Source organism: Tachypleus tridentatus, chromosome 9 (assembly GCF_004210375.1).
Source record: "Tachypleus tridentatus isolate NWPU-2018 chromosome 9, ASM421037v1, whole genome shotgun sequence".
Classification (NCBI taxonomy): Eukaryota; Metazoa; Arthropoda; class Merostomata; order Xiphosura; family Limulidae; genus Tachypleus; species Tachypleus tridentatus.
The window spans coordinates 113705809-113733207 of record NC_134833.1 but is presented as its reverse complement, the minus strand read 5'-3'; the positions used below and the strand labels follow the sequence as shown (position 1 = coordinate 113733207).

Below are 27399 nucleotides of genomic sequence, written 5' to 3'. Positions count from 1 at the left end.
CAAAAGAGATTAGTTTTCTGTGGCATCACACTACCTATAAGATACCAAACAGTATTTTAATATAGTTCTGATGCGTGTCATTTCACCACAACTTTGTATTGGCTGTGTTTTTTATATAGCTCACTAAACTGCATATTTCAGATCATTTTAATATAATATAGACAACCTCATCTCTATTTCCCCTTGTGTTAAAATATTCTCCAGTATGTTGATTTGAAATTCTGTTTTCAAAAGCTTAAAGTATGTTCATGTTGGAAATATTGAGCATTTCATTTTTAAAAAGTGTTAAATATTAGCCTAAAATGTAAACACTTTTTTAGACTTTAAAAAAAAAAAGAAGAGAACTGGATAAGGTATATATATAGTTTTTACATATATTTGCAGAACAGACCTGAAAAGTATTATACAAATGTTTAAATATTTAAACAAGTACCATCAAATAACTCCAGTTTTTAATGAACCTTCCAGATCCAACAGAATCCAGTATACACCACTTCCTGTCAGTCAAAATCGTCAGGTTGCCATGATTCCAAACAGTAGTAGACAGTTGCTTAGCTCAGAAACACAATCTGCAGCATCACAGTTGCAGTTTTTAGCATTCCTTTGGAGTGTATCTCAAAACATTGGAGCTTTATCAGACTCTGATAGGCAGAAACAAAGACAATGGAACCCTCAAATCATAAATATTTCTTCCAACTTAACTGATGAAAGGCTTATGCCAAATACTAGTCATTCAGAAGGCACAGTAAATTCAGAACAGGCATTAATATTACAAGAGACTACCAAAAATAATTCAAATATAATTAAGACTGTTGACAACTCAGATTTAATGCAACTTTCAAAGTATCAGAATCAACATGAATATCAACAACCAGAGATATTAAATAGCCAGCAAGTTCATCAGTTGTTTCCTGATGTGTCTAGTTGTCAGGTTTCTCAGATAAACCCATCTCCTACAATTTTCGGTCATATGATCAAGACTCAAGATGATAGTACTATATACGCTACAATGGAGGAAAACTCCTTGTCATTTTGCAAGCAACAAGATCAGACTGTTGATCATTTGGAAAGGACTGGTTCTTTAACCACTTGTAATAGGACAAGCTATGTCCCAAATAAACTAATTGCACCTGGAGATCCTCTTCTAGAAAACAACCCTTTGACACCACAGGATCAACCAAAGTTTCCCAATTATCTTTACTTATTAGTTCCCCGTGGACAATCAGAAGGATTGCATTTTACGCAAAAGGCTTTTCTTCCTCCTTCGTATCCAAGTGATCATTCATATAACAAGGTATTGTACTTGTGGATTCAGGTAAAACTTGTTTCCTTTTTGTGTGTATATTTAAACTGATGAATTAGTCCAACAAAGTTTGGAGTTGATAGTTACATACAGAAAAGTTAAATTGTTAGGTATTTCATACTTAAGAAATGAATTAGGGTTAAGTTGGGCATTGAATGTTTTAATTTTCTTTCCTTCTTGTTCTGCTTCTTCAGATTTTGGTTTTTGTTAGCTTTAAGAATTTTATTGAAATTCTATTTAAAAATAGCATTTTTTAAACAAATTTTGTAGAATAATATTTATTTTTGACTATTGCTTTCCAAATTTATTTGTTTCTCATTGTATTACTTATACACAATGTTTTTAAATTCTAAATTGAAACAGCTATACTGAAAAAAAAGTTCTGTACTTTGTATCTATTGTATGGTATATCTGTTTGGAGGATCTGCTATACTTTTGACAACTAGAACTTTATTTTGTTAAATATTGTATTTGTTAGTTTTGATACCTAGAAGTTAGTTTTCACAACACTGACTATCACTTCATTAATCATATAGTCTTGTAGCCCAATAGGTTTTAGAATGTTAAATTTTGCAATGAAATTTTACAATCTGTCCATTGTATAGAGTTATTGTGGTATGGATTATTATTGAAGCTGTTTAACCAAGTAATTCTAGCTTATAATAATAGATTTACCCAACAAGTCACACTTACAAGTAGTTTTTTTAGCTACTTGTTCAAAATGAAATTTTTTGATTAACTAAATTATATATTTTTTAATATCGTGTACTGTTCTTCGATTTTTTTAAGAAACCAGACAACGTGTCAAGACTCAAATCTAGAAAAACGAAAATCTGGTTAGTGCATGTTTTCTTTATTTTATGTGCATGTATCAAGTATGGTAAACTGGCATGCAGGACAAAAATATCAATTTGGACAAAGCTGATAATTGGTATTTATAAAAATAAGTTTTTGTAGATATAAACTGATAAATTTACGGATTTTGTTACAAAGTTCTATTTTCTTGAAGTTAAGTAAAATGTGAAAGGTATTTCAGTTCTTACACACACACACACAAAAAGAAGCTCTTCAGTTGGTAGTGGAATTATGATTCATAACAATTGAAGATACATAAATAGAAACACCACTTTAAAGGTATGGGGCTGTTAGATCAGATAGTGTTGAACCATTAGTTCCTTCAGATGACAGTTTAGAAAAACTAAAGGGATTATTTACACAGCTTGTATAGAATGGAGGAAATAAAGAACAAGATAATAAGTATTTCAAGTGTAACTTGAAAATACGTATTGCCTGGAACTGCAAACAAAGTTTGTAGGAAATAAAAACTAGAAAGAGTGAATTGCTACAGGTGTGGAAAACCTGGCCAACACAGCCAACACTGAGGAATCAACAGCTATTAAGACTCTGAGGTATATGTCTTCAAGGCTAGGTAAATAGAGAAAATGATAAAGGACTATCCAAGCATTGAGAAACAGGAATTAGCTGGATGTAAGAGGTGAAATTCAAATTGGAATACCCAATCCCTCTCAAATGAAATAAAAAGTCCATTGTTTAAAACAAAATGATAAACAGGTTTATTGATGGGAAGCCTTGCAGTATGTTGATTAATACTGGAAACTTTTCTAGGCTTCATGATGTGTGGGTAATTCACATCAGAGTTCATATTCAAAACATACTTCATGGGGAAAAGTGTATGTGAAATTAGTCCAGCTTCAAATAGCTTCACAGTCAATGACAAAGAAATTTCTATGCACTACATGGCAATTGCCACACCAAATCTCGGTGAGAGCATTTATTGTACTGTGAGACATAAAGTACTAATACCAAGACTTGTGAAAAATAGCTACTGAGCCGTAACATAACCAAGCATTCAAGTATGTCCTGATGGAGTAAAGGTTGATAGAACTGTCATGGATCTAAAAGATAAACATTTTATTAGAGCTCTTAACACAACAATTTTGTAAAATTCATGTCAAAGGAACAATGCAAGATGTGATGCCATACAGATAGTACTTCCACATTATTAAACATTGAAAGTAGTTGCTTTTGAGGAACTGTGTAAGAAGTCTGATGTCAAACCTTTTGATAATGACAGTTTTCTGGGATGTGTAATCAGCACAGAAGAAACATCTACAGATCCATGGAAGATTGATTATATCTAGAAATGACCATCACTAAAGAACCTACTTGTGGCTAGACAGTTTCTTAAATTGTATTCCAGCTGTTATCATTTTGTAAAACATGAAAAACTATTTGCTTGAACTTCCCCATTCTACATTCTGAAGTACTCTGTCATCTCCATGACATGCCAGTAGCCAAACACTTGGGTTTTAAGAAGCCACTGGAAAGAGTAAGAGGAAACTTCTATGTTGTTGGGTACCAGGGTTCTATAGAGTATTGGCTATGAGTGGAAAGTTCCATGAAAGAAACAATATGAGCAATTAATGCACTATTGCATTGGAGCATCACCTGAGAGAGAGCTGTTAACAGTGGAAATAAATATATTATGATTGTGATGGGCTGTTTCACCACAGCCAAGGAATGGTCTTGGAGAATCTCCTGTGAGGAAACTCATCACCAAACTTGTATCAATATTTGTTGTTCTCATGAAACTTCAATCAGAACATGGAAAGAACTCTGAATCAGACTTATATACAGAAATGTGTCAGATTTTTTGGTTTAAAATGTCCAAGACAACAGACTTTTCTTGATCATCTGATAGCATATTGGAGAAATATAACTACACACTGTTAAATCATTTAGTCATGCATGTGGATTAATATTAGCAAATGTTGGATAAAGATCTTCTGCTGTTACTGCTGCTATCAGGGACTCTGTCATTACTGATATTCAGGAGAGAACTGAATGTTCCATTGAACTTTCTCTACCCTCATCTGGAAAATAATCATTCAGAAAAGTCTTACACAGTGAGTCTCTATGGTGGTAATGCAGATAATAATGAATCTCACGAATACAAGAATGGATAAAGTCCAAAGTTAAGCAGGTGCTAGGAGGGGATCATGTGCTGTACTGAAAATAACTAAGGATGTGGTTTGCCATATCTAGAAGAATAGATGATCCATACCAAAGATGACTGTTTTTTGGAAATATGTTGGTGAGAATATGATCAACTGGGTAATTCCAGAGAAGAATTTCTCCACAGAAACTCATCCTGGAGTTTCTGTCAGGACTACTTTTAGGAGGTCATGAAGGCTGGAGCCATTGGTTGAATCTGTGGAGAGAACCCCAAGCAACAAAAAGAAATAATACACCATTCTGTTTGTATACGATGGTCTTCAGAAAATAAAACCATAAAAAAACTTGGTGTATGGACAATATAGTGTAATTTATTTTTATTACGATTACTCAAGTACTTCAAAACTCAACAAAAGGTAATCTTGTAAACTGTATATTTAATATTTTTATTTATTTCTTAGGTAAAGAGTGCATGATATTAAAATTGAATAATTTTGTGGGAGTAAGCATATAAAGTTCTACACTTTATCACGAGTTATTTTAATATGTTCAAAAGTATATTGTGGAACACTTTTTTAATTTATCTAAATTCATATTTTGTATAAAATACATATTTTAAAGCAAGTCCTTTGTTGATGTTTTATGAAAATACAATTCATTTTTGTGAAACTACCACTTTTCCTTGAGCATTTTTGTGAAGGATTCATTTTTGCTAGAGTAACTTTTTTTAAGAAGTTTGTTTTTCAGTTCATTATATAATGAATATTTTCAAGAATTGCTTCAGAATTATTATAAAATGTTTGTAGAAATACATCTTCTGTGGATTGATTTTCATCTCAAGTTGTATTAAGTATTTGCAAAACAATATTTCAAAATAACTTTTGAGTCTCAATATTTCTATAGTGCTTTTTAAAAACATTTTTGAAGAGTTTTTGGAGTTTTCAAAGCATTTTTATTTATTGCAAATTGTGTAAAAAAATTGTGGTAATTTGCACAGTTGGGAGCAAATATGTGTGTGTGTGTGTGTGTATCTGCATGTAAATATATTTATCTATGCAAACACACATCTCTGGAATTCTGTATTTTAAGTCAAATACAAGTCTGCAACACATGAATATTGTTTTTTTAATATCTTCTGATGATCGCTCATTGATTTAATGATTTAAGATTACTCATTCTTGTTCATTAAACTTGTCATCAAATATGCATAACTACTACCCATATTATTGTTAACTTTGATCAAAGCTAGCTATCTACATAGATCAAAACTAAAATTATATAGCTAGTACTAAGGATAGCTATTTAAAGGTAATGTTTAGACTATGTTACTTATAATGATTAGAATACATTGTGTCATCAGTTTGGTACCCTCACTGTTGATGACATTTTTGCTGTAAATGCTTTAAAATCATGAGGTATCATTCAGCCCAGAAAGCTTAGGTTAACAATGCAGAATTATCATTGTAATAAAATAATAAGAGTAAAATAAAATAGAAATAATGCACAATAAAAATGGATATATTATACATTTTAGCCAAAATTTGTCTACACTGGTAAAAGTATCACTTTTTTAGAATGATGCCAAGTAAGAACTAACACACAGTGGTAAAAGTTGTATTTTGCTAGGTTAGCTTACTAGATTAAGCTTATTCCTAGATATATAAACTAAAAAATGTGAAATAATCTTTATAATAATAGAAATTGAAATTGGTTATAGTAAATGAAAGTATCCTTATGGAAAAGAGAGAAAGCTAATTACAGTTTACCTTTTTGGGCTTAATGACTAAGTTCAAAATGAATGCCATGTTTATAAAGGCTGCCACTTTGCACACATTCCATAAAATGCTCTGCTTACATGTCATCCACATGATCATTGGTGTAAATGTGGAACAAATGAAGTAAAAGAACAGGGTACCTTGTTATAAGGTCTGTTTAAAGTTTATCAGTTAAAAGGTATATGAAGCTTGTTATGATAACCTACACACATTATCCTGCACTTGTTATAATTATAACCCTGAAATTGTTGCTGAAAGACCTTTTAATTTGATCCATAGTATAAAGGTGAGTTTGTCATAATTTGCATATTAAGTATAATTTGGATTGAAATAATCGAAACAAGGGCTATTACACCAAGATCCCTTTCTTTCATAACAGTCACTCTCTAAGGCCATTCAAGAAATGTGTTGTTGCTAGTGGTAGGGCAAATAGGATTGTAGGTTGTATTGATAATAATATTGAATATGAATCTGAAGAGACTGTAATTTTATTGTACAGGTCACTGCTTAGACCACATTTAAATTCTTATGTTCAGCCTTTGGCTCCTAACCTCAGAAAAGATGTCAAATTGTTGGAAAGGGTTCGGAAAAGGGTTACTAGAATTGCGTTTGGGATAGGGGAGTTGTGTGAGGAGAGGCTGAAATCTCTCAAATTGTTTTCTCTTTAAAAAATAAGAATCAGGGAAGGATCAGATAGAGATGTGTAAGATTGTAAAGGGAATTGATATTGTTGATGTATCATCATTGTTTTTATATTTTAACAGTGAGAATAGTAAGACTAGGAGACACAACTATAAATTTTGACAGGGTAGGAGTCATCTTCATTTAAAAAGCTCTTTCTAGCAGGGTGATTGGCCTTAGGAATTGGGCTGTCTTCAAATGTTGTAGAGTCAGTAAGTTTAAATGAGTTTAAGCAAATGCTTGATAAGTATATGAGTAATAAGGGCTGAATAAATTTTTTTACTTGTCTTTTTATTTGAATAATTGAAATGGACCAGTAGGTTCCATGTTGTCCCAAAACATTGTTTTACTATACACTTTAGTGAATGAGCAATTATGTTTTATCACATTTTTTTGTTATAATGCTTTGAATATCAACACTCTCATAGATTTTTTATTCTCTGTGAAAGACCTAGTGTGAATTTTACTTCTTGTGTTACAAATTCTTTTGCTTATCTAAAACATTTTTATACAACCATGATAACAATGAAAAAGATACATGCATCACATTCACAGATTTCATTAAAAAATTGTAGGAATATAGCATTTTCCATTTTAGTATTAAACTGAATAATTTTAGGCTTTTTAAATATGCAAAAAAAAAAAGTGTGATGGCAGTTTATTTAAAATTTGTGTGTGTGTGTTGTGCTGTTCAGGTGCAATTATTCTTATACAGATTATAAGTACATAGTTTTATATACACATTTTCAGCGTTGAATCGAGAGCAGTTAAATGCACATTGTGCCACAAAAAGTTCAAGAACAGATTTGGATTAAATGGTCATATGAAACTACATGGTGGATACAGAGCACAAGTATGTAAATTATATAGTGAATATATGAGTATAAATATATAGTGAATATATGAGTATATGAGTATGTAACTTTTGAATACTGATGTTACTTGTTTCTGTTATATGTAATAATGCAGAAGTAATATTAGAAAATTACTTGCACATATATTATTTGTTATTCTTAATTTTGTATATTTTTATGAACTGTTCAGGATGTAGATTACTACTTGGAATGTTTTGAAAGACACTTCATAGGTTGTTTTATGTATCATTAGTCTTTATGATGAAACTTGTCAGTAACTGAAAATTACCTTACAGACAATGTTGCTGCTGTTCTAGCAGCATAAAGAATAAATCATACTTATTTATTCCATCATTAAAAATTATAGTTTTGTCTTCAGAATAGCTAAAAAACATTTCTTTCATAGCATTGTTTGAAATTGAAAATTCATTCAACAACTATTGTTTAAAGTATAGTCTTTGCTATATTTTTTGTATTATAACCAACTAAGTACGAGTTGCAGAGGCAGTAAATGTGACAAAATTGAATACACAAACATACATGTACATATTTTATGTTTTGGTTTGTCTTTAAAGTGATATTCCTTTAAACGTCTTAGTTGATTTGTATCAAAAAAAAAGTATGTGTTCAAGAGGAAGTTTGTATGTATTTTATATTTAAATAAAATGTCATATTTGTTACCACTGCATGTATGGTGGTTGCATTTGAGGACTCAGTAATTAGATGGACACCTGAAATCATATACTGAGCATCAGTTAAGTGGTTAGCATCTCTGGATAGTAAACCCAAATATTCATCATTCTTTTTATCTGCCTGTCTATTTTGTATGGAATAACTCTTAATTTATTTGTTAAAACAATAACCATATGAGCAGAAAATTTGCCAATTACTATATCTCTAGATGTTGACCACCTACACCAAATATAAATTTTAATTCTAGCATCCAGTGGATTATCTAACAGGACTGATTATTAGGCCTTATTGAAAAAAATGCTGAAGATGAATAGTGTCAGTTTTATATAACTACAGGGTGGCCCATAAGTCCCTACCCATCCATATGTTATTATGTTATATTCAATTATGCATGTATTGTAAATTTGTTTCTTTTTTTTTCAGAGACATATGGCCGATGTAAGCCCATTTACACTTGAAGAGCATATTGTGTATAATATGCAGTGAGAATAAGGGACAGCACACAGATACACTGGATACATAGATATATGGATGGGTAGGGACTTACGGTCCACCCTGTATATATATACATACATTGGTCAAATATAACTGAAATTCTCCTTGAAATATTCATTTGATAAATATAGTGACTTACTGATCATGTTGCACCTTTAATCCTTTTGTTACAGGCTCAGCATAATATACACTAGTTTGTTCTACACATTTGCATATGTTAAGTATTTGCATTATAACTTTTGATACAGCATGTGAATCTTCACAAAGCTTGATAGACTTATAGTAAAGATTAAAAGTATTTTGTATACAAAAATAAGATTTTTTAACAAAATATTTTTGCAATAAATTTGTTTATGAAAATAGTCTATTTCTTGGCATTTTGAATGCAAAGTGATTTCATGTTATGATTAAAGACACTATTCTTTGTCCCAAAAATCTCAAATATTATTTGCATAATCTACTAAATGCATGTCAGATGTTTGTTTTCAATAAGACTATTTTATTTTCTATTCTCAAACTGTGTGAGGTCTATTACTTGACCAACTTCATAAACATAAAAAAGTTAGGAAATAAATATTAATTATGCTTTTTTTCATGCTAGAATTATTACATATTAAAACACAAAAATACAAATGTTCAGTCCAAGTCACTCAAGTCTCATAACACTATAAATTTACATATATATTTATTATTGTTTTATATTGACCCTTCCAATCATGCCTCGCTAGTATTACATAATGTGCATTGACATGATGCACGTGCCCTTATGTTCAGTATCCAGTAATATAAAACTGATCTTAATGGACTAGTATTTTGTAATATACAGTCACATTTTAATTATTATACATTATGTATATAGATTATTACTAATTAGAAATAAATTAGTAAACTTATTGTTCTTAAAATATAGAACAATAAATCAAGAAGTAAAACAATTATACCCTTGTCGCTACCATCTTTGTATTCAGTTGTTGCAGGACATAAGTTGCTTAGCCTTTTAAAATTTTGCACTTGGAGGATATCAAACAAAATTGTTTTCAGGTTTTATATATGAGCAGTTGAATAACCAAAAAATCATAACTATACTGATACCACTGTAATTCCACTGTAATTTATTAAGCTTAGTAATTAAGATGCATTTAGATTTTAAAAAATATGGAACTTTCAGCAGATTAAAGACACAACCTACCTCCTTGAAATCTTGGATAAAAAGAATGTGGTAGCCTTTACACAGATTAAAATGGCTGAGAAAGCCACTCTGGGGACATTGTAAGCTATTGATTGGTTATTTACATGTCATATATTGAAGTAAGTGTATATAAGGGACAATTTCCAAAAAATGGGAAAGAGGTGAATGGTTCCACTGTGTTTGATTCAGTACATAAGCCATATTTCAGGAAAATAAAAAGATATGAGGTTCTTATTTTACATTCTAGCTTGATCATGTTAGTGATTTGAGTTCCTAATTTCTACGAAGCTATAGATTCAATGTTTCGAGATCACAAACATCTAAATTTAAACAATTCTGCATTCAGTATATGACTTGACTCACCAAAATCTATATTTAGATGTGTTCTTTTAATATGTACTTTTAAATTTAGAAATTATAATCTACAATTTGATTCCAGACTTATTGACATAAATTCATAAAATAGTAGTTTGATAAAATTTTGAATACAAGTCAACAAACACGATGACATGGTCTTTGACACGTGACATGTCACAAATGGATTAAATATGAGATTCCAAAAACAGCATTGATTTTTACTGGTGTTCTTTTTTGTTGAGTGAATTAAATTATGTTCCTCTTTTCTTTTTTTTTCCAAAAGAGATGCTGCTATTGCCTGAAACCTAGAGCAAATGTACGGTGTTGTTATATCAGATGCAAAAAAGTATTTCATTTTCCTCATTGTGGTCTCAAAAATTATACACTAGATGAATTCATTGGAAAGCCTGAGTAAGTACTTTCTTTGTTATGATCAAAATAAGTATGTACTGCCTAAATATTTTAGTGATATGTATGGCACTATAAATAAATATTCCAGTAAATATGAATTTCAAAGTAAGAAGTTGAATGTCAACATATGTTTCATTTTAGTGTTATGAATTACCTTTTTGTTACTTTGAAAATATTGTTTTTGACAAAGCTATAAAAATATTAAATCTTCCATACAAGATTGGACAATGTGATACTGTTGTAACTACTAACTAGCCACCAGATTTATGACATGAGGAAAAGTACCTTTAATATGGAATTTACTTTTCACATGGATTACACGAAGCAAGTACTCTATATATTCATGAATAAATCTTTATTATAGTTTATTCAAAATGCTTCATTAAACGTGATTTTTTTGTATATTAACTAAAAGACTGCCAAATTTTGTGAAAATATACATACTATATTGAAAGTTAGAAGTAAATCTATAGTCTCTAAACAAGTATAGAGAGGTTACATGGTCAGTCATATAGACTTAGACCCAATTGAGAGTGTTAGTTGAGTTAATCATCCAGCTCTACCCACTACAACATAAAATATTACAAGAGGATTTACAAAACTTTTATTGTTATGTGTTAGTGGTGCAAAATGAAAAAATAGTTACCATTACAGGTGTAATCATATCAATATATCATTTTTTTATTTTCAGCAGTGATAATAATTTATTATAGTTCCATTTAAAAAATATGTTCTTGTTCTATTTTAGTTGTTACTGTATAAATCATAGACCGAGGCAAGAAGTTCGAGAAAAGGATGGAAGAGGCTCAGGAGTATCTGATTTGACATGTTCTATCTGCCTATACCATATAGAGAACAAAGAATCTCATGATGTGCTTAGAGCACCTTGTTGCATGTATACATCTTTTCACAGAACTTGTGTTCAGGTAGGAAGAGGACCATCAACTGAACAAACTTGTATGTGTTTAGTGTTGATACTTAAAGGGTTGGTACAGACCATGGAAAGTCATGGAATTTTGTAAAATGAGGGGGATATTGTTGTTTTGTTGCACTTTGATCTGTATCTAACCACAAAAGTTAGATAAACGTTTGTCAGTATATTGTTGTTTTTTGTACAAACAAAAACAATACACTTATAATTGCTGCAACACAGTTATGTTGGTTACATATAATTTGCATGTTAGAAATAAGCACTGGACCAGTCAAAAGTAATTGGTGATGTAGTGCTCAGATTTTTCATCTTATGTGCTTTTGTGTATGTAGAAAAATAACAAGACTTGACAAAACTTCTGTAAGTAACAATGCAATAACAAAGTAACAATAACAATTTAAAAATCAAGTAAAAACTTTTCAGAAACATAGGTTTGTAAATCATGGAATATTTGACAACAGTAACTGTAAATTAAATTTATTTTGAAGCAAATTGAATCAGCATTTTTGATACACGCACATGGATGTAACTTTTTAATTTGCAAAACCAATAAAATGTCATTTAAATTTGACTTTTGGAAAAGTTATTGTGTTAGATGAACATGTACCAAGAGTCATTTGAGCATCTAATAATGAAATGCTTAAGTATGTAATTACTATTTCTAGTACATTTGCTATTATACTGACATCTTTTTTGAATAATGTTGTCACATGTTAGATTCTGATGCACATGGTGTGATATCTCTGAATTCTTAGTGTGTTTGTTTTTTGTAACTTCAATTTAATAGCATGAAAAAGACAGATTTGAGTAAATATTTGTTTTTTGTGAAAAGAATGGTGGTGTTGAAATGGTTTTTAAGGTCTAAGTAGACAGATAAAAACAAGATCTGTAATATTTTGTCAGTGGTGAAGTATATGTACTTTATATTTAAGAAAAAAGATGAACATAGGTGATGATGACTTCTTTACCAAAAGATTATAGTCAAGTGATTGACTTTGGTACTGTGCCTCTTTTGGAAAGAGGAATGTAAATAATCTGTTACATTCTATAAGAGCTATTCTGAAATGAGTAACAAGTGACTATACTGGTCATGCTTGTAATTTCAAATCATATTTAATTAGGTAACATCTTTGAAATAAACAGCATCTAGCTGTCATTTACGTGTGACAATTCTGTCAGTTTAGCATGCTTATAACATTTTCAAGTATATTTATAATAACTTTTTAAAATAATGTATTAGTTACTTAAAAATTGTCACTTTTTAATTTGAGACCAGCAAGTGCATTCATTTGAAATTAAAACAATGTTGTTAAAATATGGTGGCATTTATTTAACTGTATATATAATGATAGAAATATATTGTATGGAGGGTTAATTGTAGTTAATAGGAATGGAATTCCTGGCCATCACATCTATCAGTTACTTCCTCCATTGTTGATTGTTTCCATTCTGGGTACTGTGTTTCCTTACTTGCCTAATACAGTAATTTCAGTTGTAAGTATTTCATGGTGTAAGGTGTACTCTTTAGTCTTGGACTACACTTTTTGACAAACAATTCACTGACTTTTTTTAGGCTTGACCTTGAATGTCAAAGACAAAATTTCATTAGAATAACATTGAGGGACTTGAACAGTTTGTGATTGAATGGAATAAGTATAGTTTGTTTTTCAAGTATTTTACTAAACCAACCATAACTTTAAGGCATGGCTGTAAGTTTGTGAACATTTGAAATGATAGCCTATGCCAAATTCATTTCTTTGGTCCTTAATTTGGTAATAACTCCAGTAAATAGGACCAAATTATTGCAGTGATGTTTCTGATCTGTGGTTCTCTTTTACAATAGTATCCTTCAATTTGCTGCTTAGTGTTTGAGAAGTTTATAAGGTAAACACTCTCTTGTGCAATTTTTCCATTTTTATTTATAACTCTGAAACTTCATCATTTGTTTTTAATCTTGTTTTTTTTTGGTTCTGTATTGCTTAGTAATCTTATTGGAATATTTATTTTAAAAAGAAATTCATTATTTCTCCTCATACAAAGGCCTATCTGTGTTTTTATGGTAGTGCACAATGGTCAAGAATAAGCCTTGAACCTAATACGTATGTGGCACGTGTGCTGTCTGGATTTACAGCTCGGATCTTTTGCAGTATGTCACTGCATTGCACTAGTACGTGCACACTGCCATCTATAAAGTGTGCTTTTTTAATCCTTGTGTAATATAATATTGACTAACCAGACTGTTATCAACTCTAAATTTCTCCACATATCTCTTCTCAAAAACAACAGAATAATGAATACTGAATAAACTTAACGTAATACAACTGATGCAGAATAACATACAAAATTATGGCATAAATTGTTTTAAATGTGGTCCATTGTCATGAAAAGAACACATCTTCATAAAACCTGCATTAGAATTGTTATAAACATTAATTCGTAAGAATCAGAGGTAGGTTATAAGTAACACTTGTAGCACCAGTATGTGATATTAATAACAAAATTATGAGCAGTTATCCTCTGAGTTCCCATACTTGTCATATAATTACAGTTACTAATTTTATAAAGTACTACTAGTTTAGAAGAAATAGGAATTTTCTTCATCTTAAGTTTCCTTGAGTAGCATTTTTGGCCATCACTGCCCTCTGTTAGCACAAATTTTTAATGCACACTACTGTCCTTTTACACCCAGCTTCTGCAAATGATCATGCAGCAACTCTCCACCAATAGGAGTGTGACACAATTCCTGTAGTAACCAGTATAACAGTGAGTGTAAGAGTATTTCATTGAATTGGTACAAACATGCACAGTCAAATGTATTAAATATTATTAGAGCCATTTGGCAGTACAAGTTTACTTAAACGTATGCTATCAATATGTGTGACAGTTTAGTCTTCATACAAGTTGGAGATAAAACCTGAAAAACATCGATTAATATTGATTGCAACTTGGTTCCTCAATTTGAGTGAACACAAGGAAGTTGACATTGGATTGTTGTTTCATTTGAAATGTTCTGTACAGGGGTGAAATGACTAACTTCTTTCCCTTTTAAATATTAATAAAATTTTGTTTCTCCACTTTGTTAAAAGCTATAGCCATTCTGTTTATCTGCAGATAACAAAAACTTAATTTTTTAAAATTATACAGAAATCATCCAAAGTTGCATGAAATTTTGAACAGCTGTATGAAATGGAATTTTATTTTTGTTCAGTTTTACCATGAAAAGTTAAATCTTTTGAAATAAATTGGCTTATTTTGATGTATCCTGTCTCACCACTGGGAAGTTAAATATGTTGCATTATTCTGATTTATTACCATCAAGAAATAACACATGCTTACGTGGTCTGATCTATTCTGTATGGCCATCACGAATTAACGCATGTTGGAATATTCTGATGTATCCTGGTATAATAAAATACAAACACACATGTTAGCATGCTTTGATGTATCACGTTTCACTGTCAATAAGCTACTCATTTTGACATACTCTAATGAATTCTGTATCACCATTAAGAAGTAACATTTATTTACATACTCTGTATCGTGTATCACCATCAACATAATACATCAATATACTTTGGTGTGATCTATATTACTACTAAAGTGGTAATTACTGAAAGAAGTGTGCTTAGTTAAATACACTGATTGGAAAAAGAAATCATTGTAAATTTTAAATAATTGTGACTTTGATGGGATCTGTATCCATTTGAAGCACATAACCATCAAGCATACTTCATCCTTAACCACCTGTACAAACACGTTTCCATTACAAATATGGAATTTTCAAAGAAACCTTTAATTCTTCTTTCATCTCCAAATCAAGTTACAAGAGGAAAAAATCTAGTTGCAGACTTAATATTTTAAAAGCTATTATTACTTACTTGGGATCCATCTGAATATGATATGAGTACCAAAGAAAAAAAAAAAATTTATGTATGAGGAAAAAAGAAAGTAACACCATCATTTATAAAGAATGCTAAAACTAGAACCATGTGTCTTCTTGGGTCTGGATGATCAGTAGGTAAAAACTGAAAGCAGGTGTGTCTTAGTAACCTTGGTGATTTCAGCTCCAATAGTGTATATTAAAGTTGTTGCAGTTAAAAAGCTCATTTGGTACCTGCCCTGTGAAAGTGAGTTTTCTTGGGGCACCCCCGTTTCCCACATGTCCAAATCTTAGGCATTGGTTCTTTAGATCCCAGCCAAGGCAATATCCTTGCTCAGCCGTGAATCATGCCGTTTGAGTTGATGTTTCGTTTCGTCTCGTCTGCTGTTCTGTCTATGGACTCCAGCCTGGCCTACTTCCCTTGTACTGCCTTTGTCTCGCTCTCCTTCCTCACCCATCATTTTCATACTGCCCCACCTCACTTCATCGCCTTAAACGAGTCAAATAAAAAATACAGGAAAACTCCCACGTAAAAGTAAATAATCTTCCATGAGCAGGGACAAAGAGGAACTACTGGCCACCCCTGTTGGGGAGAGAATTCATCAGATTTCTCTTTCTCTAAACTAAATCCCTGCCAAGTTTGTTTCATTTCTTCTCAGGTCTGGGCAGTCAGCAGGTAAAACCACTTTTATCGCTACAACTTAAGAAAAACTTAAAAATAAAAATTTGGTTATAAGATGTACATTCAGATGCTTTTACATGTATAGATATGTCATTCCCAAATAGTTTGATTAGTAGGAGTATTGCTAGATTTTGTCAAACTTAAGATCTATTAAATAGTTCATGAGGTTGTGTATTGCAGTACATTTATTAACTTTTATATGTGGACAGTTATTCTTAACTAACCAATTTTTCATCAAAAATCCAGTTATGACTAACATGTTACTTATCTAATTTCAGCTTTTGATGCTTAGCCCTAAAACAGTACATGTTTTATGTGTTCTCCACTGTACTTTCCTGACTGTTGAACATTTGGTGTTTTGGTCACACATAATTTGTGTTACATTTATATTTTAGCTGTTTAGATAACCATAGACAGCATTTGTTTTATCTACTTGTGTTTTTTGTGTATATAGGTACAAACAAACCATTTTCAACAAGACTAAGGCCATTGTTTATAAATACTGTGCATAGATTTGTCAGAAAAACTTCACAACTAATCAGATTTATGAGGCTTCTCGCATGCACATGGTTCGTATAGTACTGAAAAATGTACAGAAACCTGTTTTAAGTGAAATATCATGAACAAAATATTTACATTGTTAATATTAATGCCTTTTATGCTACCTTATGTACTGAGTTGACAGCTTTATAAGAGATAATGAATTTGTTAAATTTTTAATCTGTAGTCATTCCTAATTTAAAAGTTTAATGCAGTCCTTCTCAAGTTTACTAGATTTTCTTGTCAGTCTGAACCCTCATAACCAAATTGTTCCTCTACTGTATTTCCTGATGAATACCTATATTTCTGTGTTTCAGAGGCTAGCCCTGCATGCAGGGCACTTCTTCAAGTGTCCTGTATGTAACAACAAAGATCTGTTTAACACAGAGATGTGGAAACATGGCATTCACACACAAGAACGGTAGGTGATAAATTTACAACTGTTTTGTGTTGTTTCTACAAAATTAATAAGGGTATTTCAACTTATGATTTTGTTGCTTGTAGTATTATGTATTTTTTCACCTACATAATTTTCTCAGTACTCATCCATACTGAGTACCATAACTTATTTTCTTTGAGGCAGTACTTGTTCTGCTTTTTTAGATGCACGTCCATTTTATTGTTCTGTCAGAAAGCATTTATTCATTGACACTGAAATTGTTGTTTTTTATGATTACATGTATGTTTTTCTTTTTCTAAAACAAGTCCACTTTCATCTAGCTGGGAACCTTTATTTTTATTTAGAACTTTACCTCTCATCTACATTAATATTCACTCTTGCAGCTACTGAATACCATCCTGTACTTTTTGTTTAGCATATTGAAACATGTCTGTAAATTTTACTTGTGAATTAAAAAAAAAATGATCACACATAGTTGTGGACTTGTGAAGTGGACATTCTTGACTGACTTGACTGAACTAATGCCAATTTTATCTTGTTAATATTTGAAAAACCTGAAAAGTAAACCACTTTTTTCTCAGATGTTTTTATTCAGTATTTTGCTCATTCCAGTTTTAACATCACAGTTTTGATTTAGGATTAACACCTTCCACAAGTTCTAAACTTTGAGTTTTATTTTTGCTTGATTTTCCATGACTTGTATGAAGGAAGGGCATTTGATATTTTGAATTTGAATTTGTTATTTTATTGAATTATTAATTTTCACAACTTTCAGTTACCTAGGAAAGAGAAAAAAACAGACTTCGGTATCAAATATTGTTTTTCTATTAACAGGAATACCTTTTTCAAACAAGAAGAAAATGCCTTCGGAGAACATAGAATAAAGTATTGCCAGTGTGATGCGACATACTGTATTTGTCCAAAAGGAAGAAAGTTTAGCTCAAAAGAAAGGTAAAAAGTGCATATTCAGATATTGAAAATAGAATCATTTTAATGCCATATAATTATTCTTCAGTCTTAAAGAGTGACTGTTCTATAATTTCAAGGAAAATTTTTAACAACTGATCACTTTCAGGATCTAAAAGTGTTATAAAACTGACCATAGGGAGGAAAAAAACATTACAGAAAATAAACAGCTAAATTCATCGAAATAAGATGTGAAAACCAAGCAAAAAAAATAACTTGAATTTGTTTTTCTAAACTAAAGTAGGTTAATTCAACATAAATAGATTTGAAAGAACATTTAAATAATGAACAATAAAGTTTTTACTTTTCAAAAGACTAAAAACTAGTCAGACAAATTCTGTGGTGGGGTATAACAACATGCACTATTGTTTTTAAAATGTATAAATATAAGGTATTATGTTTTCTGCTGGTACAGTGGTAAGTCTGCAGATTTACAACACTAAAATCAGGGGTTTGATTCCCCTCGGTGGACTCAGCAGATAGCCTGATATGGCTTTGCTATAAGAAAAACATACAAACACACACACAAAGTAATGTGTCTTCTCCAAAAGCTATCTCTCCTTCAAATGTACCCAGTTTTCAAATACTAAATTTTTGTAGCACAGTTAATATGTTCTTGAAGAATATTGTTTGTTATCTGGTGAAATTAAAGGAAAATGACTTGATGAATTAGAAATTTCAGATTATAATATTTTTTCATACAGATTTTGTTTTTGAGGACTTCAGCTTATTTTTTTAAAGAGTTATTAGTACATAAATATATATATATATATAAATGTTTGTTTTCAGTGACTGGGAGATTTTAGTCTGTAAGGCTTGTGGATCTCAAGGCTGTCACCTTCTCTGTAGGGATCCTGACTGTCCAAAACCTTTCTGGGAATGCCCTAGATGTGTAGATATAACTGAGAAATGTAAGAGAAGTTACTCATAGTAGCTGTAATGCTCACTTTATCTCTAATCTCACTGCTGTATGGTATGTAGCTATATAAATTTAAATTACTTCTTGTGTTTTAAGTCAAGCAATACAGCATAGCATTTTGTGGTTTGTAATGATTGTGTAACTTTAATTGCTAAGATGTGACACCTTGAAAAAGTGAAAATTTTAAGGTGCCATGAAAAAAAGAGATTTCAAACCAGGTGTTGAATGTAATAATCTTTACTTTGCCCACATATATGCATTATTAAGTTGTCCATATTATCTACAGGATTACTTATTAGAGGTTATGCTATTAATAAAATTATAAGAAATGTTTAAGATACTGGTAACTCCTACATTTGACTGTTCTTTTTTTGTTTTCAAACCTACATCAAAAAGAAAACTTTCGTGTAGTAAAGTTTTTTTTTCTCTTTTCTCTCCCTGTCTCTAAGTCAAACTAGCATTTTTACTTTTAAACTTGTAATAAGAAAATAGCAAAGGAACTTGCACAAAATAGTGATGTAGCAACTTATTGTTATTAAATCTTATAAAGACTGAGAGTAAAAAAAAAATTATTAATTATAATTGACACATATAAACTTATTACAGATTAATATAACTTTTTAATTTTAGTTGCTGTAGTAGATTAAGATGTTTGATTTGGAGTGATTAACTGTGTTTCCATTTCAGTGAAATGTAGGATGTCTGAAACTAAATCCAACAATATGAATGACAATGACTTCATGGAATTAAAAGCAAGTGGGGAAAGTAGCCATTCAGAACTTGCTCATAAAGTTTTGTTAGCACAAAACAAAAAGAGGACTGAAAATTTGGTAGAAGTTTCTGCCACATTAGAAGAATCTGGAAAAGAGAGAAACGATGTGACATCAATAACTGACTTTGACATAAGAGAAAAAATGTTGCATGAATGTAAAGTAAAACTAGTTCATTTAGAAGATCTGTATCATCAACACCAGAGAGATTTTACAGTGATGTCTTTTCAGGATGACAATTTTAAGAAAAAAGCAAATGTAAGTGAAGAAAAGAATTCTAAATCATTTCAAATCAGTAAACAGGTTACAGATAGTGATAAAGTTACTCAATCAAAAGTAACTCAAAAGGTTCAACAAACTTGTCATTAGGTAAGAGTGCCAACTTTGAGCACTGGAGCAACCCATGGAAGGACTTTAATGATGTTAATTTAACCTCCAATAAACCTGTATTCTTTCAGATAAATCATGGAGTAACTCCTGGAATGTATCGTTTGGATATATTTATGAGACAAGATGATGGTAAACCCCCAGTTAAGCTGGGATTTTGTAATCTTTCACTTCCATCAGTTAATCCAAATGACAAAAACCAACCAATATCAACAGTAACATTGGAACAGTTACTTTGTGATTCAGTTAGTAGAACTAAGGATGAAAACCAAAGCAATTGTTCCACTTCATCGAGTGAAATAAGAGACTTTAAATCAAGTTCAGAGGAAAAGGTAGGACCTGAATCTGTCTTAAAAAGTTCATCTTCTAGTAGTAAAAATTACCTTAAAGAATTGCAGTTGTCCAGGAATGTGGAACATTATCACAGTGCAAGTAACCATTTAGCATACAACCACGGAAGTAAATTACAAAAACCAACAAATGATCATGACATACCAGATTATATATCACCAACCTCCAACAGCAAAATGCATCTAGAAACAAAGGACGATAGAGTGCAAGAACTACATGTAAGTAAAGTGTGTGAAACTACAATCTCTTCTTCTTGTGATGTTCAAATCATTGATAAACCAGCAGATATCAACTGTAGATTAAAATGCACTGCTCAGAGTAAATGTGTTTCTTCAGATATGAATAGCTTTGGGGATGATTCTAATACACATTGTTTGTCCCAAGATACTGCAGTAGATGGTAACTCAGTCTGTGGTGTTGCATCAGAAAATGAAGACCAACATTGTATGGCAACTTTTCAGAGTATTCCTGCAAATTCCACATTCACTGAAAGTGTGACTACATGTATTAATACTTCAGGTGTATTGAAAACAGCAAAATATGATACAAATCAAAAAAATCTTACAGTTTTTGAAATAAGTAACAGTATAAGTAGTGTTTATGACAAAGATCAATCTGTTATCAAGCCAGAAGAAATTAGCATCTTCAGCTCTGGTGTTGAAGCTCAGAAAATAAAAGTAGACAAAGTGGATTTACACAGTACAGAAAAGTCCACAAGCCAGAAGCATCGTTCTGTTTGTGGACTGTATAAATATACAAGGGACATTCATGGTCAAAACCATCCAGTGATGGAGTCACAAGAAGTCACTATCTTCCATTCTGAAGATGAAACTGAACAAGGGACAGAGGAAGATAAAGTGGAACTACAAATTTCTGAAGAAATAACAAGCAATTCTCTAGTTCATTTAGAAAATACTTCTGCCAGTACCACTGAAAACTTAGATTTACCACAAGACATTGATCTCACCTGTGATTCAAATAAAACTCCAGAAGTGACTGAGGTTGATAGAATGGAATTACAGAAAACATTTAAACCCACAAACCAGAATAATTGTGTGTTTTTTGTAAAAAATAACAACTGTAATTTTCAAGATGATGACTTGCCAATAATTGTACCAGAAGATCTCAGTCTTATTCATCCTACTCATAGAATGGAATTAGAAAACACAAATAGATCAACAGGCAAGAATGATTCTATATTTGTTACAGAAGATAACTACAAGTGTGCTTCTCAAGAAGTTCAGCCAATAATTGTACCACAAAACCTTTATCTCAATGATTATTCACCTACAATACCACAAGTAACTGAGGTAAGTAGAATGGAATTAGAGAAAGCAAATAAATCAACAATCCAGAATGATTGCATGATTATTGCAGAAAATAATGAGTGTACCTTTCAAGATGAAGACCTGCCAGTAATTGTACCACAAGACATGAGTCTCGTTCACCCTACTATTAAAACTCCACAAATAACTGAGGCAGATAATATGGAATTAAAAAAGCAAATAAATCAAGAAGCCAGAATGATTACATGATTATTGCAGAAAGTAATAATAACAGTACTTTTCAGAATGAAGATCTGCCAGTAATTGTGCCACAAGACATCAGTCTCATTCCATCTGCACTTGAATTTCCACAAGTAACTGAGGAAGATAATATGGAATTACAAATTACTAATGTGTATTCACTAACAGATTCCTTGGAAGAAACAAGTGAATCAGATCAGATGGTTGAAGATATTTTGTCCACTAGACAATCTGAAGAATCAAGACCACCTAACCCACGTGACTTGAGAACACCAAGTCCTGTTTTATTTGAAATCTATAGCAGTGATGAAAGTGATTGTATTATTCTCAGTGACTCAGAAACTCAAACTAAAGACAAGTAATGTAACACCAGAACTTTGAATAGATGGAGAACACTACCTCTGCGCTAAACGGCACATCATTTTTTTTTCTAAGTAGCATCTTTTTACTTTTGTCAGAATTCAAGAGCGAGTGAGAATTGGGTGAAATTTATATGGATAACTGTATTTGGAATTACTTTTAAGTATTGGCTGTAGACTTGATAGTCTTCATAGTAACCAATTGTAATGACTCATTCTGATTAAATTATCTGTTTTATTCTGATCAGTAGTTAAAATGTTTTATGAAGAAGCTAAGTGACATGGAGGATGTCACCTTTCATTTAAGCAAATATGAAAATATTTGATTATGAAAAGCTAAGATTAATAATCAAATGCCTGCAGAGATTTTAGTTAGTATCAGTATACAGGGTGGGTCAAAAGTTGCTACTAGAGAAAATGTTACAAATACAGTTGAAACCAATTTAATTATGGTTTGTTTCAGAGTAATAGCTAGAGTTTAAGCTATAGTCTAAATGAAAATTTTTTATCCACTTTTACACTGCCCTTTGGTAAGATTTTTAAATGATGATTTTGTTTCTTCATTCTATCAGTTTTAATAGCAGATGTAGTTTTCCTGTATTATCTAGTTAAGTAAGGTGATGTCTGTATGAAGATGTGAATATTCCTTATTTTAACTTGCCATCAACAGTAAAGAAATGATTTATCTTACTATTGATGGCAGCTGTTGCAACTAGTGCTATTTAACTTAAGAATAAGAAGTGATAACAACTTACTGTAGAACTAGTCTTCCATATATATATATATAATTTAAATAAACATTGTAGTCAAACAAGTTCTGTTAGAAACTATTAAAGCATCAGTATTAACTTATCTAAGAGTAAGTGAAGTCAGAGGAGTCTGCACCTCTGTTTTGTAGTACTACATTAGTCAGTTTTGTCAATTGTATTTTTATATGAATTAAGTCAAATGCATGTAAGCATATACGTAACAAGGCATTTTTAAAGATTTTGTCTGTGTTAATGTTTAGTAAAATTAACATCACTGCCACATCCAAGTGCAGATTTATCTTGTTCATAATATTACCTGGGACACTATATAAATATTCTGTTTATTCCACTACGTAAAATAGATTTTCAAATTATTTGCATTAAGGTATTACACACATTCTCAGGGCATAATTTCTACACAAGTTAAAGGAACCATTTATATATGGCTTTTTATTTTACTTGTGTAGCTTTTGCTTGTTTTTGTGACCCATTATCCTGTGGTTTTTACACTTGGGTCTTACATGTAGAGATATTAGATGTCACTGATGATACATCTCTGTGTGTATGTGCATGTGTAAATTTGAAAAAAATGTTCTGTAGGCTGAATTTTATCAAGTGTATAATTAATGAAGTCTTTTTTTTTTTTTGGGGGGGGGGAATAGATCCATAGAAAAAAAATTGTTTTACATAACTGGTGTGTCAAGAAAAATGAAACACTAAGTGGAGTTATGCTGTTTTATGTTTTTCTTTCTAAGTAATATTGTAAAGGTTATTTGTACTTTACAAATGAATTTTGCATGTGTATTGTTTTACTTATAATTAAGATGTAATAATTGTTTTATGATTGTCTCACTACTGAATCTTATGAAAATAACTGGACTGTCAAACTGAGAGCCCGTAAAAGAAAAAAAGACATTGGTTTATTTCATGAATGTGTCCTTTGTTTACACAAAACATATGTTCATGCTGTCAATAAAAGAAGGTTGAGAGTAACACCAGATGTGTTAAATGATCCCCATTCTCCAGTACTCAACGTGTTCCTATGCCCTATGTCATGGATACTAATCCTCTAAAACATATCCTATAATGCTTCAAGTAAACATTATATCTTTCACACTTTTACCCATGGCTTTAGAAATATTCATTTTGTTACCATCCCATTTAAAAAAAAAACAATTTTTGTGGAAAAGAAAAAAAATTAATTGGGGTAATTGAACATTTTTTATTTATTAATTTGAAAGTAGTGTTTCCAAAGTAAATCTATATTGCTTTCTTGAAAATGAAGTAATTTGATGGGCTTAATTGTAAGAATTTTGTTGTATTTTTTGCTAAGTTTTAACATTAAAGCTGGATGGGGTGGGTGATGGTGGCTTGTTGGTTAGTTTACATGTACTAAAAGTATTAAAGATTTGCAACCTGCAACCACAGGTATTGACCAGCTGCCTTCTATTAATTCAAGAATGATTGATGATGATGCACAGATAGCCTTTAAGGAAGTTCAGCATCAGCATCACTAAGTTTACCATTGCATTTAGTAACAAAAAAGAAAAGACCAAATGTTAAGTACATGGCCAAACTTCTTATGTGTGGAAGCATAGGCAGAAGCTTAGCATACGAGACTGTGCATCTGAGGTTCCATGGTTTGTGTTTTTGAGAAAAAAAAAAAGAAGAAAAATCTGACCCTTGGGACTGTGGGTTACTACAGAGTTTACCAAATATCTCACTATTAGGTATAATAAGAATTGGTTGTGGGAGGTATTTATTAGCTACTATAGACTTTAGACCATTGATTCCTCTTGTTCGCTCTTCTATGTAAAATATTTTCTCAACCCAAACGAGCCATTTTTGCATATAAGATGAAACTGCTTAAATTATATTGTAATGTGAAAATACATTATAAAGTTAATATTGTAAGAAGTGGTCTGTGATATTTTGGGATCAGAACCAGCTGGTCATCAGATGGGAAAAAAAGCTAGGGACTACTCCTTTAGTTATCACCCAAAATTAATGGTTAATACGGATAACTCCAGTAGGTTTGTATAAAATTCAACAACAAACAAATGTATTGAGATTTTAATACTTTGGTTTTAAAGAAACCCCATTTAAGTTAGTCCTTATTTGAAATCTAGTATAATAGGACTTATCACTATTTTTTTTTCTTGCAAGCTATGGCTTCCATTAAATAAATTGTGTTGGGTTGCAAAAAACTTAATTTAATCTAGATGTATCATTGTTACTTACAAAACCTCAACTAGGTAAAATTCCAAACTATTATATTTGGTAAAAAAAATTATACAACTAGATTTTTAGTTAAAGAATAATTTGTGAAAAATTATGTGAACTGTGTTATGTGTCTGTATAAACAAAATTTGGGTCATCATTAATGTGCATTGTAATGACAGTTACTGTTTGCCTTTTGTTATATCGTGTTTTCTGTCCCCTTCTATTAATATAGAATGATTTCTTATTCTAGTATATATGCAGTTCTGTGTAACTCTGACAAGAATTATTAATTTTTCCTTTGCTCTAACTACCTGTTGTTCTGTGTTATTTCCTTGAGGTAAAGCTTTGTCTACTAGTTTTCTCAGATGGCACATTGTAATATTTCAAGATTGCAACCTTATTTTAGTAGAGGAATGAATCACATGGGTGTTTTAGTTGTTAGTCAACCTGGAAAAGTATGACATTGTATCTAAATATGTAACTTAATTTCTCATACTATAATATGTTTGGTACAATTTGAAGATTTATAGGTTTGTGCAGATTTCCAGAGAATTTAAAGTCTTTAATGAAAAAGTGATTGTCCTTTGGTGAATAAACACATTGGTTTTGTATTAAAAATAGATTTTCACCATGGTTTGTATTTCTGTCCAGTCTCCTCCTTTACACAAATTTGATTAGTCTCAGTGAAATTTAGAATTATTTTTGTGATATTTTTTATTCAAGTATACTAGACTTTATTCACTTTTGGGTGAAATTGGTTTCACCTTAAAATACTGCAGTGTAGGTGGATAGACAGCAGAAAATGTTAGCCATAAATAGGATATTATTGCTGAGTTTTCTACTTAAAGGTGTATTGCCAGTAATTTGAACCCTTATGTTACTAAATTTCAAGAAATGACTGTCATGAAGAATAGCATTTTCAACAAATAGAACTACTCATGATGAAGAGGGAGAGTTGGCCGCTTAAGAGATATCATTGGTTGAGTCTAGAAAAAGCCTTCTAGATGTAGAACTTTCATCAGCAGTTTAAAGCTGCAAGACTTTGATTGCATCTCTTTTTTTTTAGCATCATACTTGGGAATATCAGCTGACATCTGGCACACTGTAGACAGCAAATTGATTATTATCCAGAGAATCTCTTACTGAAAGGGAAGCATAGATAACTGAGGGTTGCCACAGTTAAGTGGTATCTGGTGAGTCTGAGCTATTAGGGAATGGTCTTTACAGGATCCACAAGCTATTATCAGCCAGAGTTATTCAACCCCTGCATTAGGATTAAGGCCAGTTCAGAAAATTTGTCAATCAGAGCTGATTACCAGGTAAATGAGACAATGGGCACTGAATGGTGAAGATGGTGGATCATAGGAAAGTCACAAGCCTCTTTGAGGTAGGAAGTATCCTGCCAGTGTGATCATGGATCACATAGAAACCTGAAGTTATACATTGTTGATGTATGAGCTGCCAGAAGTAACTTATCACTCAGCCATCGTGGAGCAGTGGCATACCACTTATTGAAGTCATGTCTATTACACTGTACCTATGTTGACTGAAATCTGCAAATGAGATACTTTGGCTGGAACTGCTTATTCACATATTCGTGTGAGTAAGGCAAAGTGGTTTACCCCTTATGTTTGAAGATGCAGTGAGAGAAAATTTAGATTATTTTTTAAATGTCTTAAATAGGTAGCTTCTTGGAACAGGTAGTCTCCAAATCAGGTATCTAAAGGCTGATTCTGAATTTAGATATTACAACTCTAAATTTCATGAAGAATTTTGTTAACGTGCAACTATAAACTGGGAAGATGTCTAAGCCAAAATGTGTCAACAGTTTGACCTTGTGGAAAATATTGCAATTCATCAGGCTGAGTCCAGAGCTTAAAAAGAGAAATGTTTAACCACCTGTGTGAATATTTTACATTATTTACAATGGTAGAAACAGTATCTACTGTGACAAAAAACAGATATGTTATTTTGAGCTGACT

The 27399-nt window shown here is 31.3% G+C and overlaps 1 protein-coding gene across 6 annotated transcripts in view; it reads left to right on the top strand.

The window, feature by feature from the left end:
- The window catches only part of LOC143226086 (uncharacterized), a 61554-nt gene extending 35506 nt beyond the window's left edge, over positions 1-26048 (top strand). For all 6 annotated transcript variants that reach the window (XM_076456582.1, XM_076456579.1, XM_076456584.1 and 3 more), the window contains 9 exons: positions 469-1294; positions 2093-2139; positions 7486-7588; positions 10607-10734; positions 11483-11660; positions 17085-17188; positions 18002-18118; positions 18923-19044; positions 19740-26048. In XM_076456582.1, coding sequence (XP_076312697.1) covers positions 469-1294; positions 2093-2139; positions 7486-7588; positions 10607-10734; positions 11483-11660; positions 17085-17188; positions 18002-18118; positions 18923-19044; positions 19740-20191 — 2077 coding nt within the window. In that variant the 3' untranslated portion in view covers positions 20192-26048. The remainder of the gene's footprint in view (positions 1-468; positions 1295-2092; positions 2140-7485; positions 7589-10606; positions 10735-11482; positions 11661-17084; positions 17189-18001; positions 18119-18922; positions 19045-19739) is intronic.
- Positions 26049-27399: the final 1351 nt, after the last annotated feature.